The sequence below is a fragment of the Euprymna scolopes genome, chromosome 34 (assembly GCF_053919585.1).
Source record: "Euprymna scolopes isolate OS-2025 chromosome 34, ASM5391958v1, whole genome shotgun sequence".
Taxonomy (NCBI): Eukaryota; Metazoa; Mollusca; class Cephalopoda; order Sepiida; family Sepiolidae; genus Euprymna; species Euprymna scolopes.
The window spans coordinates 56,523,587-56,542,343 of record NC_136515.1 but is presented as its reverse complement, the minus strand read 5'-3'; the positions used below and the strand labels follow the sequence as shown (position 1 = coordinate 56,542,343).

The following is an 18,757-nucleotide window of genomic DNA, read 5'->3' as shown; positions in this document are numbered from 1 at the left end:
AAAGACATCTCACACCACGATTCAAACCTAAAACATTTAGATAATGAACCAACGCGTTAACCAACTGAGCTAACGCGACGTACATGAAATTTAGTTAGTTTTCAACTATTTAAAGTAAATCAGGTCATGACGTCATCTGACACATGCGTAGAACCGGTCGTCGTCACGAGAGGAGCATTTTTGTTGACCCCCCCCCCGTCGAAAATTGGTGATTTCGGGGTGAAAAAATGAACGTTTTTGGCCAATTTTTCTATATTTTTCGAGCAAAGGATGGAGCTTCAATATGATACCGAGTTTGTGAATTTTCGTTGTGTGTCGAAAGTTTTTAGCGGACACACAAACACACATACAAACACATATACATACATACATACATAAGACACACATTTTCGCTTTTAAATATATAGATAGATAGATAGATAGATAGAAGATAGATGAAAGAAATTTTACAAAAAAAATCAAATCGTTTACAAATTCCCTTAATTGTATTTCCACTTTTTCGCTGAACCAATTTTTTTCGCTATACAAAAACTTTCGATTATATAATTGTATATTTCAAAACAACAATTCCACAAGAATTGGAATCCGAATTGGAATCGTACTTGGTATCGGAATCGTTAATCAATCGTTAATCAACATTTTCCTGGAATCGGAAAAAATCTTGGAATCGTCCCAACACTAGTATATATATATATATATATATATATATATATATATATATATATATATATATATATATTAATATATGTGTGTGTGTACATATATATGTATAAATTATGTATATATATATGTGTATATATATATGTGTGCGTGTGTATATATATATGTATATATATGTGTATATATGTGTATATATATGTATATTATATATATATATATATATATATATATATATATATATATGTACCCTTGTGATATAATTCAAATTGTTTCAAATAATAATCCCAATGAAGTTATTTTTCCAGTTTCAGAAACCACTTGTTAAGACAATCAATAATCCTTTCCATATTTAATATACCAAATCGTTAAAAATGAAAACTTATTCAATAAAAATAAACAATACTAAAATGATGCCTTGCTTATATCTGGATATAAGAAAAAAATTAGTTTTAATATATCCAATTCTAAATATAATGGAATTAATAGAACAATTAAAAAAGCATTATAATTTAATATCATACTAGCCTTGGTGTCCGGCGTTGACCAGATGTTTGTAGGTGTGTGTTGAGCCCGAAAAAAAAAAGTGTTAGTAGACAGGCAGGCTCGAATCTGTACCGTGAAGGAGTAAAACAATGTGAAAGAAAAGTGTCGTCTTTGCGGTTGCATCCATCGTCAAGCCGGAAGTGGTGAAGGTTTAAATTAAGGCCAGTCAATTGTAAGAGGCAATGACTTTTGAAATTATCAGCAAAAAAAGTGACCCTCATCATATAGAAAAATGCCCAGTTGAAGGTGAAGGAATTAATGTTTTTAGCCAATTTTTTGATATTTATCATTCGAAAGGCTGCACTTCAAAACGATACTGATCTCCTGAAAATCCATCGCCTCTGCCGAAAGTTTTAGGCAGACATACAAACATGTATATATACATACATTTTAACAGATTTTTACCCTTTATATTATAGACTAGCGGGGATGCCCGGCATTGCCCGGGTATTTAGAGGTGTAAAAGAAAAACAAGTTTTGGTAGGCAGGTAAGCTCGGACCCGAAGCCTTTAGGGTGAAGGCAGAAATGAAAGTGTGACGCATTACAGCGACGCTAAGCAGATAGAGAAGTGAGAAAGGTTGAAATTAAACGGTATAAAGAGAAGGTGCTTAAACGAACGCCAACGTCTGCTTTCTAGGTCAAACATCACGCCATGGAGAAATGAAATCATAGCGCAAATTTTGTAACATAAAAGTCGCTCAAATAAAAGATAAAGACGACCTCATTTCGTAAATTGGGGATATTACAATCTAGGGAGTATATAAAAGTTGTAAGAATTAGTGACCCTCCCCAAGTGCCCCCCCTCCAAAAGCCTTTGCCGGACATACAAAATAAATACACACACACACACACACACACACACACATACGTTTTGCCTTTTATATATATATATATATATATAGACTAGCGGGGGTACCCGGTGTTGCCCAGGTGTTTGTAGATGTAAAAGAGAAAATGAACAAACCCCTAGGCAGAAAAGAAAGTGAAAGAAAACGTGGCATTTTACTGCTATGCTAGGGAGACATAGGAAGTGAAAAGTGTTTAAATTTAGCGATGTCAATCAAAAAATTGACTTGCAGAAACGAATGTTGGCTGGAGGCCAGTTAAGCTTTTTGCAGTTTCATTTCCACACGATATTGGGGACAACCAGCTCCCTTTAAAAAGGGAGTGTCCAAATGAATAGCAATTGTCTGATATGAGGGCTTTCCCCCTCCCCCCATTGATCAAAGCTGATCAAAACTGGACGTCCCAGCATGAAAGGCCCGGAAGATGACTTCGCTTTCAATTCAGTTTCATTTTTATACGAAAAACACGTACAAACACGCAAGAGGATGGAATAGCATGAATTTTATAAAAGTCGATGTAAATAAATGTAGATATAACATCCCTTCGCAAATCGTAGGTATTATCATCTAGGGAGTACATAAACAGTTTGAAAGAATAGTGACACCCCCAAGAACCCTGACAAAAAAAGCCTTTGCTGGACATACAAAAACGCGTGCGGCCATTTTGTCTTTTATATATATGCTAGCAGGGGTGTCTGGCGTTGCCCATGTGTTTGTCCGTGTAAAAGAAGAAAAAAAGTTTTGGTAAGAAGGTAGGCTCGGATCCGAAGCCTTGATGCGAAGGTGGAAAAGAAAGGGAAAATGAACTGGTATCTTATCGCTCAGCCAGGACAGGAGAGTAACTGAAAAGTGTTTGAATTTAACGATTAAAAACTTACGTGGTAGGTTCGTGAATTTAATGAGGTCAAACATCACACCATAGAGGGAATGAAATCCCGCACTTAACTTTTGCTGCGATGCAGTTTTTTTTTTGTTTTGTTTTCCCAATTTTGGCTGCGCGGTAATTTTTTTTGGTTTTGTTTCCCCAAGATGTTGCGTTTGGGGGGGGGCAGCTCCCCCATAAAAAGGGGAGTGTCCAAATGAATAGCAATTGTCTGATATAAGGGGTTTACCCCACATTGATCTAAAGCTCATTGCTTTCTGGACGTTCCCAGGACGAAAGCCGGGAACCTTGCTTTTGTTTCAGATTAGTTTTGCTTTTATATGGAAAAGCTGAACCAATACAAGAGAAGCTGAAATAGCAAGAATTTTGTAAAAGTCGATATAAATAAATCTAGACATGACGTGCATTTGCAAATCGTAGATATTACAATCTACACAGTAAATAAAAAGATCTAAGAAATAGTAACCCCAGCAAAAAAAGCCTTTCTTGGACATATAAAAACGCGTGCACCACATTTACCTTTTATATATATAGACTTAGCTCTCTTGAGACAACTGGCTTTCGGCCTGTGATTAGAGTCGAGTTTCGCTTTTTGTTTATACCGAAAACCGAATGTAACGCATGCCAATGCGGGAAATGTGGAATAATTAACGTTTGAAAGTCAATAAAATTAAATAGACAGGCGAGCTCCGTGGTTAAGTGCGAGATATTACAACTTATAGATGATATAAAAAGTTTTAAGAAGTTGTGAACCGAGCAAGCGCTTCTCTAAAAGAAGCCTTTTGTGGACATCAAGGAAAAGCGTACATACATACATACATACATACATACATACATTTTCGCTTTTATATATATAGATAATATGACTATAGAAAAAAAACAGAGTTAGTAGTATTAAAACTGAAAATGTATTACAAAATGATTTGAAACCAAGTACAAGAGACTCATTTACCTAGTACCCATAGTATCACTAAAAAGAAAAAAAGACGTTGCACCATCTGGTTCACTCCTCTCCCTTATAGTAAGCATATCATCTGAACACTTTTTATATGATTGAAAAGGACTTTTCACAGAAGAGCGAAATAGGTAAATTTATAAATAAAATATGGTTAGATTATATTTTCCAAAATCTAACAATCTGGCTTCATCCATCATTAATTATGATAGTACCAAAATATAGCATTCGATTAAAGAAGTTAATCAAAAAACTTCTAATACTTTTAGCAACAGATATGAGACTATTGTAGAGACATGAATGATTGTTCACTGGTAAGAAATTGTATGGTTTCAAATATAGTCTATAAATGTAGCTTAATGATAGGTATTAATATGTATACCTATGTCGGTTCACTGATGCTAGCATCTGATTCTATTTTTCCATTTACTGTGGAGGTGGGATAACAGTGTATATGCAGATATGATTGTTACTAACTAAATTTTTCATTCTTTGTTGGGTCAACTGGTCCAGGTTTCGTCAGGGGAGCGGGGAGGGGGAGCAATTTTTCAGCTATTTCCAATGTTATCTATATATATAAAAGCCAAACGTCTGTGTGTATGTATGTATGTTTGTTTGTAACGCTAAAACTTTTGAAAGACGGAACCAAACTTGACAAATTTGGTATCATATCGAAGCCCCATCACCCGGATGACAAATATTGAAATTTCACGTCAAACGGACCACTAGAAGTTGGTCAACTGATCAGTTATCTTCGAGGGGGGCCCCAAAAAAACCTGTCATTTTATCTATATATACAAAAGACAAATGTTTGTTTGTAACGCTAAAACTTGAGATGAAAGATTCCTCTCCCCTAAGAATAAAACATATGTTCAATATCTGCTTTTGTTTTTTCATTGTTAATACGGTCCCGAGCAACGCCGGGTAGCCCTGCTAGTTTATTATATAAAGGAGAGGTGAATCTATTTTCAGTAGAGAGGAATGGGGTAGGCGAAGATGAAAGATGAGGAAAAGGGATGTGGACAAACGTGAAATGGGGAAAGATAGAGAGATGGATTAACACTTTTTAACCTCTTCTGTTTTTTATTGTCCGGGACAATGCTGAGTAACCTAGCTTGTAAAATATATTTTAAAGTGAAAACTAGAAGGGTTACCAGGCATTGCCTGAGGCAAAAATGTAACATTTTTCTATTAAAACTTTGATCTCTCTATCTCTCTATATTCGGCTCTTTATATTTCTCTTTCCCCTTCTGCATTTTCTCCCTCCTGCTTTGCAATCCCTCTGTCTCCTCTGCCAAGCCCATTTTCTTCTGGATATATACACACACACAGATATACACAGACACAACTCTCATTTATATAATAGACTAGACTAGCACTGAAAACCTGGCCCCCTCTGACGAAACCAAACCCGGTTGACAGCCATATAATGAATACATTTTTCTAAATTTTAGATATTATTCAACCGAGAGAATGTTGATCAAGAATATATGACTTTGGTGTTCTTTGTTTTGTAGTTTTATTTTTTACTTTTAATTAGACATACAAAAGAACTGTCTTTTGTATGATAGATGGTTGTCGTCTCCTTCATGATGCGTAAGCCTAACTGAGAAAAATGAATCAAGAAAACAGCTGCAAACATGACTCACAAGAACAATAGGGATATATAACAAAATGAAGAATACTAACCGGGTGTGTCACTCCAACCAGTTATGAAACACGTTCCATCTTTGGTCAACAGTGTAATGTTGTTCTGCCTGAATTCATTGCTGATGTTGAAATTTTCTTCTGATATATTTTTGGGCAATAGTGTAATGTTCTGTCTGAATGTATTGCTAGTATTGACATTTTCTTCCAATATATTTTTGGACGATACTATAATGTTGTTCTGCCTGAATCCATTGCTGGCGTTGAAATTTTCTTCTGATATGTTTTGGAGTGACAGTGCAACGTTGTTCTGCATGAATCCATTACTAGTGTTGAAATTTTCTTCTGATATGTTTTTGGGCGATAGTGTAATGTTATTCTGTCTGAATTCACTTATGGTGTTGAAGATTTTTTCTGGTTCATGAAAAGGGTCGATTGGACGAACATAATGGTTTATCTTGAAAGACTCAGCAAGCTTTAATAGCGACAAATCATCTGGGGAAGCTCGAAGACTTCTGTTGAAACCAGGATGCTGCAATTAAAAATATCATTCCTATTTTTATAAGGTCACTTTAGCTTTATATATATATACTAGTAAGACTATATATACGAGCAGGGATAGCATTGCCCAGGGTTATAAAAACAAAATATAAGAGGTTTAGTGTGTGTAACGTATTTATATAAAAACTTCTATCTTTCTCAACCTCTCTTAATCCGTCTCTCTACCTTTCTCTCTTTCCCTTTCGTCATTTTCCCCCCATCCCTCTTCCCCACCCCTATTTCACCTCTCCTTTATATAATAGATAACATTGGAAATGGCTGAAAAATCGACCCACCTCCCTCGATTAAACCTGGTAAAGTTGACAGCCAAAGAATTAATACTTTTGTTTTATTTTTAGATATTATACATACAGTGCAATGCTGATTAAGAAAATATAAACTTTGTGGGTCTTTGGTTAGTAATTTTGAACACTGTTCATAAGGACATTTTAGAAGAATGATATGCAATAAATTCTGTTTTAAATTTGGAAAAATGCCACAGAAACGTATGGAGCATCAGTTTTTGAGTGGCATAAGAGATTTGAGGAAGGCACACACTCACAAAAGAGGATTTCCATGTAACCTTCCAGAAGTTGTTGGAACAGTAAAACCAGTGCATTGCAGCTGAAGGAGATTACTTCAAAGGGGACTAGAGTTTCATGTGTGTACTATCAATAAAAGTGCTCATACAATACGTATTGAGCACTTTTGAAGTAAATACTTAAAGTTTACGCATAAATCTATACTTCCGTATATTAATTTTATGTGAGTAAATGAAGTAGTCATATATATATATATATATATATATATATATATATATATATATATATATATATATAAGAAATTCAAGTTTACAAATTAAAGAATTTTGAAAACTAACATTAATACTAATATTTATAAGATAATCCTAACCAGATGAAAATACTCAATATTCAAGATAGAGCATCAGTATAAGAATTATTTTCCTTTGCGGATAAGAGTTATTCTTTGAATAATAGAAATAAAGAAACATGTTTTAATCTGTACCCTTGTTTTGAATAATAAATGTTGCAAATTCTATTTTGCAAAATTTTAACTCCCTTCTTATATATATATATATATATATATATATATATATATATATATATATATATATATATAAGGTGCAAAGAAAGTCCCTGATCGAATTTTCAGAAATTAAAATAAGATTTTATTTATTTTTTAGATTTGTCTACTTTTTGGCTCATTGTCTTTGCAGATACATATATTTTTATGTTTCAGCTCCAAATTTTCCTACATTTAATTTCTGTTTTGTAGAAATGAGTCAACATGAGGCTATTATCCGACTAAATTGCACAGGAAAGACAAAATCAGAGATTGTCAAGCTCTTAAAAGCCCCAAAATCGATAGTTCGGGGTGTGGTAAAGTGCTACAAAGACCTTGGGACACCAGGTGATCGACCCAGATGTGGACGATCCCGAACTACTCGTATATCATCCAAAATTAAAGTCATTAGGCGCGAATAAGGAGGAACCCCAAGAGAAGCATGAAGGAAATGGCTAGGAGCTTGAAACTTGACTAAAAAAGCATTAGAACCATTGTTAAAGATCTCAAATTGTTCTCTTGAAGATGATGAGCAGACAACAACTGACAACATTACAAAAACAAAAGAAGTTGGAAAGAGCCGAGATTCTCTTGAATCGAATGAAGGATGGCACCGACGCTGGTGAAATCATCTTTTCTGACAAGAAAATGTTCACTATCAAGGCCAAAATTCAACTCGTAGAATCACAGAATTTTGGCAAAAAGCACGGATAGCAAATTCTGTGAAATCTGTTTTCTCTCGCCAAAAACCTGGCTCGGTAATGGTTTGGGCTGCCATCTCTGAGAATTGGAGATCACCTCCCATTTTTGTTAAAGAAGGCGCAAAAATTAACGCAAACTAGTACATCGAGGATATTTTTACTCCTGCCAATATCGAAATGAAGAAGCATTTCAAGGATAGGCCCTTCACATTTCACAGGACGGTGCGCCCTATTACACTGCAAACAAAAGCATGATTGATGTGAGAGTCACTTTTCTGCTTTTTGGAGGAAAGAAGTGTGGCCTCCTTCATCTCCAGATTTAAACCCTGTGTACTTTTGTGTCTGGTCCATCTTAGAGAAGGAGACTTGCACTACAGCTTACGATAATGCGGAAACTCTGAAGATGTCCTTTAACCGAGAATGGACCAAAATTCCCCAAGAAACCCTCTGTGCCACAGTAAACAGGAGAAGACTTGAATGAATAATTGCAGCCAAGGGCGGTCATATTGAATAATAATTTAGTAGAAATGTTAAATGGGTTACTACGATATTGTGTAATGATTTTTGTTTGATTTCATCCTTTATTAGTTGTTAAATAAACATTTTTACAAGATCAGGGACTTTTCCGCACCCTATATATATATATATATATATATATATATATATATATATATATCATATATGAGGGGCGTGCAATAAGTAACGCCCCTGACCCACTTCCAGTTGTCTGATCTAGCTGAAATTTTGCATGTGCAATAATTTATATTTCTACAGGTTATGTGGCAAATTACAGCTCTGAACTTATTATGGTTTCTGTTTACAAGTGTTTGAACTGAGTCAAGTGTGAAATGGAGCCTGTTGAATGTCGAGCAGTGATCTGATTTTTGTATTTGAAAGGACGCACACCACAAGAGACTTTTGATGAAATGAAAGAAACTTATGGTGATAATGCCCCATCATATGACCTTGTAAAACGCTGGCATTGTGAATTCAAACATGGCCGGAAGTCTGTGGAAACAGCTCCCAGACCTGGTCGTCCCCCTTCTGCCATTGATGAGGCATCTGTCCGTCAAGTTGAGGCTGCCATTTTGGAAGATTGGCGCATTACTATTTGCCAAATAGCCCAAGATATCAAGATTAGTACAGGGTCTGTGGAAACTATCATTCATGACCATTTGCATATGCATAAGGTGTCTGCCAGATGGATTCTTAGATTGTTCACACCATTCCAGAAGCGAGAACGTGTCGAGTGCTCGGGGATAAATTTGGAGATGTGCCAAGAAGATGAGTCAAAGTTTTTCAAAAGACTGATTACACAGGATGAAACCTGGGTCCAGAGACTAAAGCCCAGTCAATGCAGTAGAAGCACTTGGACTCACCACCTCCAAAGAAGGCAAGGGTGCAGCCCTCCGCTGGCAAGGTCATGCTCACAGTCTTCTGGGACCAGGACGGAGTAGTGATGACAGATTTCCTGGCAAAGGGTACCACAATTACAGGAGCCTATTATGCTTCACTTTTGAGGAAGTTAAGGGAAGCTATCAAAATCAAGAGGCGGGGCAAGATCAGCAAAGGTACCCTCCTCCTGCAGGACAACGCTCCGGTCCACAACTCGCTTGTCGCCAGATCAGAAGTATGGGCGTGTGGTTATGAAATCCTACCCCATCCTCCCTACTCTCCTGACCTTGCACCCTCTGACTTTCACCTCTTCCCAGCCATGAAGTTGTTTTTGAAAGGAAAGCGTTTCCCAGATGATGCAGCCTTGATTTCTGAAGTCACGATGTGGTTGGAGGACCAACCTGGGGTGTTCTACAAAAACGGTCTCCAGAGCTGCATCAAACGATGGGAAAAATGCATAACTCTGAGTGGGTCCTATGTAGAGAAAGACTAATAACTATGCCAAGTTTCGTTGCTCTACTACTATGGGAAGTGGGTCAGGGGCATTACTTCTTGCACGCCCCTCGTATGTATATATATATATATATATATATGTTCATTTTCTTGGCAACATTTTGTTAGATAATACCCAATGTGCTTTCATATATATATATATAAAATTAAATTTTATACCTACAAACACTAGTGTTCCATGCTTTTACAATCATCAGTGCAGAAAGTAACGGTTCGCTACTGTTTAGGGATTTGAATCCAGTCATGAAGCCACCTTTGACTCCATTAGCAAGGTTACTGCTAAGTCATCAACAACTGCCATGAGAATCAAGGGAAATTAACATTTATAAAGCCAAATGCAGGCACAATGTTATTAAGACAAATTATAGTTATCAGGTGACTGGAAATCACGATCTCGCACATGGCCAATGGATTGCCTTTATTTCCTAAACATTGCTCAATTTAAGAACTTTTTAAAGGATAAAATAATTATGAATAACTATTTTTTTATACTTACAGACACTAGTGTTTCATACTTTCGCAATAATCAGAGCAAGTAGTAAAGATTGCTACTGGTCAAGGGATTCAAATGACAGTGCAAATTACAATTTACAGAATGATAATTTATTAATTGCATCATAGATTTTAAGGTTAATATAGTTAGGAAAAGTTGGAAAAAAAATTCACATTTATGCATTTAGATAACATTAAAAACATAACACAGCCCAGAAAGAAACTATATGGAAATTAGTAGTGGGTACCACTTCAAATTCACTTAGAGAGCAGCTTCAGATTCATTTGAGAAGTGGTTGAGATGGTCTCAGGAGGAGATTCGCTCTCAGTGGAGTTGGGGGCAAGTCAGAACTAATCTCAAGAACTCAGAGTATTCTCCGACCTGGTAACTGGTTCAGAACACACTCCCCTGCTATGACAAATTATGTAGAAATAGTTCAAGGGTCGATCACTTATGACCACACTATGAGGATCATGAAGAAGAAATGCCTAAGCATGCCTTTTTCACCTGCAGCAAAGTTTGACAACCTTGGAAGTATGTCAGAGAAGTAGTAGCTCACATAAATGCTGAGCAGCCATTAGTCTTTGATGTAGCATCCATCATCAACAAAGTAGACCCTGGTAGTCTATAGAGGAAAAATGTTTTTCTAGCTATCCTAGTTGCATGGATTACACATCTTGATGAAGTTTATGGAGTTGGATCTGTTTCTAATTGGGATTTGGTTGTTTACTTTAAGCATAAATTTAAAATAAAAATCAGATGCGATAGGAAGTGGATACATGACACTAGTTTGTACATCCAACGAGGAGCCAGGTACCAGTTTGTGTTTCCTGCCTAAGCATAACATGAATGGTCTTGAATTCTACAGAATCCATCCCTTTTAGCAAATTTTAAAAAGCCTCTTAGCTAGTGAAATGAATGAGTCCTAATCTTGTTTTGTCTTTTGATGTTAGAGAGCCTCTAAAGATACCCACTCCCTATGTTTGTTTTGTCCTTAAGCATCCCTAAATGTTGTTCCTATCATAGAGGATGGCATCCATTCCCACATTCCATCTCAATCTTTTTAATTTTGATGTCACTTTTAACTCCCACTCTGACCTGCTTGTTGAGTAGAAAAATAGTGAGAAGTCTGACATTTAGGAAAAGGTTGTAATTGCCTTATTAACATATCCCATTAACATTTTTTTCTTTCTTTTTGAATGTTGATTGTCCCACTCTCAATCATTATTAATGTGCATTTATTTTTGTAAACAAAACCTAATTGAAACCATTAGAGGTCTTTCAAATAGGGTTAAGTGTAGAGCCATTCTTGTAATAGGAAAATATAATTGACCCAAGCAAAAAAAGAAAAAAGTGACAGCATAAATTCAGTCAGAAATTCTTTTCTTGTTAAAGAATTAATCCAGTCAGGATCAGCAGAGTATAGTGGGCTTCTCGTGTCAAGACAAATGTTATCACTGAAGTATTAAGAGATTCAGTACATTTTATATTCTGTCTTCTGATTAGCTCGCTCTTATCACCCATGGTTGTAAGAAGGTTTGCCTGAATTTTTATGGCCATGTCTTTTCAATATGCCAAAAATATTGCAACAAAATCCATGGAGTGAATGTGGTATTTTCGAGATAGTGTTTAGATTAGAGCAGGCAAAAGATTTTGATGTAAAAAATAATGACATTCAACTCTCTCCTCTCCACCTATCTCCCAAAACAAATAGAGCATCATGTCTCAGACAAACAATTCTTTATTGTGATTTTTATTGTAATTTTTGTCTTAATAAATTGGTCCAAGATCGTGAGGTCACTCAGCCATTTTAGTATATATTTTGCAGCTAGCAGGAAACACAACTGGGCCCAACTCTCTTCCTGATCTACATCAATGATCTCCCAAAACACATGCTTAAATCATTTGTTAACATCTATGCTGATGACACGGCCATCTATGGCAACACATCAAAGGCCGTAAATGACAAAGTTCTTTCTGATTCTCTCTCCTCTGATCTTAAGCACATGGTACAGTGGGGGAAGATGTGGCTGGTTACTTTTAATGCATCTAAAACCAAGCTCCTATTTTTACATCATCAACACTCTGATCCCCATCTGGCATCAATTGAAATGGATGGCTCTCGTCTTGGGGAGACTCCATGTTTTGACAAGCTTTTGGGTTTGACCTTTACTCCTGATCTTAAATAGAACACGTATATCAAGTCTGTTGCCCAGGTCGCTGGGAAAATGGTGGGATCCTTCTACTGCTCCAGAAAATATCTCACCCCTGATGCAATTCTCTATCTGTATAAAAGCCAAGTACGTCCAAGGATGGAGCACTGCTGCCACATTTGGGCTGGAGCTACTAAAAACAGCCTATCCTGCCTTAACAGAGTACAAAATAGACTTTGTGGCTTAGTGGGGGATGCCCTTTTCTCTTCCCTGCAATCTCTCTCCCACAGAAGAGACGTTGTGAGCCTGTCTTTGTTTTATCGTTATTTCTATGGCAAGTGCTCGTCTGAGCTCCAATCTCTGGTCCCCCCTTGCCAATCTTTCACGAAAAACACCCGTCTAGCTGAAACCACTGTCAGTAATTTTCCCCACTCTTTATCTGTGCCTAAATCAAAATGTAGATTCCATGAACAAAGCTTCTTTCTTAGAAGTGCACGCTTGTGGAACTCTCTTCCGTTTGCCTGCTTCCTGCTTGACTACAACTTGGATGTCTTCAAGTTCAACATACACAAATTCCTGATGAATCGCCCCCTTAAGTAAGACACTTTATCAGATCTCCAATACTAACGATTACTACGATACTATCTCATTGATTACTGTACACCCAATAACCCTTACCCTGAGTGGCTTCCGGGCCTTGATAAGTGGTGACCTCCATGTAAAAAAAAAAAAAAGAAAGAAGACATTTAATTATAAATATCTCTCCTCGAGTGCTATCCATATTTTAAAGTATTATATTGTATTATTGATTGAAATAATTGTAGGTCGTTTTGATGGTAGTGAGTGATAAACGAAGAAGGCTTTTGCATTTATTCATTTATTCATTTGATGATGGTTTTTGCATAATCAATCAATGTAGACCACATACATAAAATATTTCCTGTTGATCGCTGGCGTGGTATGTATGTGGCTGCATTGTATGTATGATTGTGGAAATATGTACATATTAAAAATGATGGGCGGTGTATGAAGTATAAAATAATTTTTTTTAATGGTACTTATGCAGTGAAAGAACCGTGCTATCGTCGGAATCGTCTGGGCGGTGACAAACAAAAGTTTTGATATTTTATTTTTTTTTTTTTGTTGCAAGCATTGGCCATTTTTTTTCAATAAAAAATATGTTATTTCTGTCAATATGAAGCTAATTCAATGAAAAAAAAATTAAATGATAACATTTTCAATGAAAAATGAATTGAAAAATGAAAATAACATTCTTGAATAATTATTGGACAATTTTTACGAAACTTTTAGAAAATTCAAATTAAAATAAAAAACATTCATTGTAAGGTAAACTTCATGAATAAATATTTTTGGAATGACAAACAACTGATGCCAAAAATTTTTTTTTGATTTTTTACTGATTTTTTTTTATGACCTTTTATGATTCTTTTGTTCAAATCAAGATAAACATTTAGATTTAAAAAAAAAAAAAAAAAAAACAATGATAGTAAACAAATGTTTTCTTTATGATTTCTTGTACAAGTGTTAAGGTGCTCAGGTTTTTGGCACCTTCCGGTGTTTTCTGTAAACCACACGAAAGATTCTGACGATAGCAGGACCATAAGTACCAAACAATTTAAATTATTATAATTCAGTATTTCAAATGCCCTGCATTCTTCATTAAGAATACATTTTTCCTTAGTCCGAATCATTCCTGATGAAGAATGCATTTGAAATATTGAATTATGATAATAAAAATTATTTTAGAAAAACATTGTTTTATGTTTTATACACCATCTATCATAGGAAAAATATATCTGTAGATGTATACACAGAATACCAAACTGTTGGCGAAGCCCAACTTCTGTCCAATTATCACAATGTGACATCCCTGCATTACTTCTACAAGTACTTTAATGGAATGTGCTCTGATGAACTCATAGCACTTGTGTTCCCTTGATGTACATACTTCCGACTAATTCAACAATCAATTCTTACCCCTTGACTGTTGAGACACTCAGATTGCTAGACTTTGGAATTCCCTTCCTGTTTTCTGCTTCTCTAACTTTACTAATCTGCTGAAGTTTAAATGTAATGTGGACAGACATCTCGCTACTTAACTCCCCATAGCCTCCTGTTAGACATGATAACAAGCTTAGGGAGATTTGATTCTAAATATTTTTTATATGTTATATCTCTCCTCTTTTGGAAATAGGGTACGATTATGAATATCTCCAGTATCAAGTAATCCTTATACAATGTGAAATTTACTTTGTGTTTGAAAATCAAAGAGGGGAGTTATAACATGTGAGAAATATTTGGAATCAAGTCTCCCCTTGCTGTTATTTTCGATCATTTGAAACCATAGCATCAACTTTTAATCTCCCCTCCATTAAAGCCAGAGGTTTTGGGGAAATATTAGATATTTTGTAATTCATATGCAAAACTAGGAAAACAAATGACTATGATTGAAACATTTTATTGGCTGTAAAAAGTGCCAAAAATAGGCTCTGGGTGATGGATGATCCCCTAAATGTGCGACCTTAAGGACAAATGTCACAGCCCACTACACAATTCAGGTCATTACCTTTCTAACGAGCCTTCATTTGTTAAATTCTGATCAATAGTTGCTGAGATTTGGAACATATAAAATTGCCAGAAAGGTGGTTTATTTGTCTATCTATCTATATATATAGATTTATCTAAACTGGTAGCCAAATTGAATATTGAAATGCTCATATCTTTGGTTCTATGGGACGAAACTACATGAAAATTTGCAGGCCTGATGAAGATTATAATACTATTTTATGGTTAAAATTTTATGGCAATTGGTAAAGAAGAACCTATATTTTTAAACCAATGAAATATTCCCAAATTTGCCTACTATGTATATATAGTGTCCTGCAGGCCAGCTTCAGTTTTGCTACTTTGGGATGAATTTTAGTTGAAGTTTTTTTGTTTGGTTGTCTTCCCTGTGGCTTTGCCAGACAACTAATATCCAATGGGTTTAAAGAATATGAATAGATTCTTTATATAGAGATCTATCAGGATATAAGAAGTTCAACATCTGAGGGTAGAGCATAACATAGAATGCAATTTAAGACAAGATAAAGCAAATATAGGTATATATAAATTCATTTGTCAGTTCAATAGGGAAAACAGAATTGTCAAAATCTTTATGGTCATAGCCTCTCAGTATGCCAAAAATATTGCAACAAAATCCATGGAGTGAATGTGATATTTTGGTGATAGTGTTTAGATTAGAGTATGCAAAAGATTTTGATGTAAAAAAAATGACATTCGACCCCTCTCTATCTCCCAAGCAAATAGGGCGCCATGTCTAAGACAAACAATTATTTATTGTGATTTTTATTGTAGTTTTTGTCTAAATAAATTGGTCCAAAATCGTATGATTTGGACAGCACTCAACCATATTAGTATGTATTTTGCAGCTAGCAGAGGAAATGTTTACTAATAAATGTTTCTCTAATACTATATCGTATTTTAAAGTATTATGTTGTATTATTGATTGAAGTAATTGTAGATCGTTTTGATAGTTATATAAAAGTGATAAACGAAAACTGGTCTGTTATCATGCAACTATATTCCCAGTTACTATCTTCTCCTTTTGGGGAAGAAGTGGGTTGATAATATTTTTTTCTGCTACTATGATTTGCAAGCATTACTTTCTCCTTTTATGGAGTGATATACCCAGATATTACCTCCTCTGTTTTGGAGGGTGTAATGTTGTATATGTTCTGTTGTCATGATACTATCCAACCAAGCATAACAATCTCCTTATTTTGTGGGGGGGGGCGACTCCTTTAAGACTTTGGGCGATTTTCCTCTTCTGATGAGAAGCATTAGGTCTCGAAATGCTAGATATATAGAGCGTTTATAACCCTTCTTTCTATATGATGTTTTTTCTTATTGAACTGACAAATATATACCCATATTTACTATATCTTGTCTTAAATTTCATTTTACATTATACTCCATCCTCAAAAAGAAAAACATTATATAGAATAGGCGTTTTAAACATTTCCATCCTAATATATCCTAAGCTAGATATCTAATTTCCCTATATATGTAACCTATCTCCTTTCTCCTCTTCTGGTGAGAAGTATTAGGCTTCAAAATGCCTAAGTATAAAGAGAGTTTGTAGCCTGTCTTTCTATATGATGTTTTTCATTATTGAACTGACAAATAAATACATATATACCTATATTTACGCTATCTTGTCTTAAATTTCACTTTATATATATATATATATATATATATATATATATATATATATATATATATATATTCTATGATTGCAGAAAAATTAATCAGAGTGCTTGATTTTTTCAAGCAAACCGCGAATATGTTTTATCTAATCAAATTATACAATCAATTTTTAATCATCGGACCCAGTATTTTGTGAAACAGCGATTTTGACTAGCTTGTTAGACCTGAACACAAAAAGAATTATCAACATAGCGTTGACAACTTATCAACACTCACTTGTGTTAGCATCAATCGATTTTGTACTCTGATGGAGGAAAAACAATGTACTTATAGGCATACTGTTTTTCCCTCCATAACAGGCTGACAACCGATCGATACTCTTGTGCTCTTGTGTAACACACTAATCACTGTTTCATGAAACTTTGGGCTCCCATAATGATAAGATAATTATATATAATGTTAACCATGTAGAATATCGGGATAGTGAAGTGACGTGACGTGACGTGACGTGACCAATGAATAAAATGAAACAAATAGAATATCACATTTAAATTATAAATCTTCGTATATCTATTTTATGTAGTTAAATATTACCTGGCTGGTAAAATGTCTTTGATAATTTCGAGGGATAACTTAACCCCCCCCCCCAAAAAAAAAAACCCCAGAAGTATGCCATAAAAACGGAACAATGCCTTGGCAGTAATTGTCACTTCCTATAATGATGGTTGCGTAAGTATGAAACATTAATGTCTGTAGATATAAAAATAATTTTTGAAATTAATAAAAAAATAAATATTATAAAAAAATTCCTTGAAGAAAATAAAGCTGAATCCTCTTTAGGAAATTAAGAAAAAGCATTTAATCTAAGCGTAACTGCAACATTCTAACTTCCTGCAATTCAATACTCTCTGACTGTTTACTGTTTATGCCCACTGATTTTTCATTTATAAGTACTTTTCAATTCCAGTATTAATTTCTACTAGCTTGGGGGTAGAATATCAGCCTACAGAATCAAGGGTGACTTTATGACTGGGTTCAAATTTCCCTACTTGCACTAATTATCACTTCCTACACTGGTGATTGCATGAGTATGAAACAGTAGTAGTTGTAGATATGAAAATAAACATTTAATATTTAAGATGATAACTAATGAATTTAATGAGGTTATTAAGAGTGCTCAATAAAAGAAAAGCAAGATATATTTTTATTAATATAAACAAATTTATTTACTTAATCGCAACACTAGAGATGATAAATTTTCGAACAAATGGTTGGTTAAAACCAGAAGTCCTCGTCAGGTGACTTAATAAATAGTTGCTTTCCACAGAAGAAACCAGTCTGGTGTCTATTTTCTAATGCCAAAAACTATTCTTTTATTATTATTATTATTATTATTTATTTTTATGTTTGTTTAAAACTTCATTTTACATTTCTGGTAAAATGATTAATATTTATTGATTTTAAACTATTAGCAAAATTAAATTTTATATATTACTCACCCACAAGTGTACTTTTACGCTTGTGAAAATATATGTACATATTACATGGGTTTTTACAGTAATCAGACAATTTACAAAATAAAAATTCTATAGCTAAATAAACATTTAGATTTTAAAAGAATCTGAATCAGTAATTGTATTGGAATCTGGAATTTAGGACAGAATCGGTAATTGTATTGGAGTCGGTAAAAATGTTGGAATTATCTCTCATCATTAGTCCCCATGCCACAATATGCTGGTCAGATAAGATAGTTTTTGTAGAGAGATGTTGTTATCTTTCCACAAAACCTAACATTCCCAAGTGGTCACCCATTTTGTACTGGTCAGACTCGATGTCACTTAACTTGTGTGATCTAATGACAACAGGTTTGTCAATGCCATTAGATAATAATATATGATATTTGTGATATTATAATGATACAACAGGATACTTACAATTACAACTTTCTCTGGAAAGCGCACCTGTTCAGAATTGTCAATTTGTAAAAGTTCATAGTCTCCAGCAACCACACGTAAATTTCCATTCCTGCATTTATAAATATACATTTCATATATATATATATATATATATATATATATATATATATATATATATATATATATATAACCCCAAAAT

The 18,757-nt window shown here is 34.6% G+C and overlaps 1 protein-coding gene across 1 annotated transcript in view; it reads right to left on the bottom strand.

Moving 5' to 3' along the window:
• LOC145259245 (uncharacterized) overlaps positions 1 to 7,962 on the bottom strand; it is a 53,123-nt gene extending 45,161 nt beyond the window's left edge. Inside the window, exons 1-2 of the mRNA XM_080117085.1 lie at positions 7,846 to 7,962; positions 5,577 to 6,066 (exon numbers count right to left, since the gene is read on the bottom strand). Coding sequence (XP_079973211.1) covers positions 5,577 to 6,066; positions 7,846 to 7,962 — 607 coding nt within the window. The remainder of the gene's footprint in view (positions 1 to 5,576; positions 6,067 to 7,845) is intronic.
• Positions 7,963 to 18,757: the final 10,795 nt, after the last annotated feature.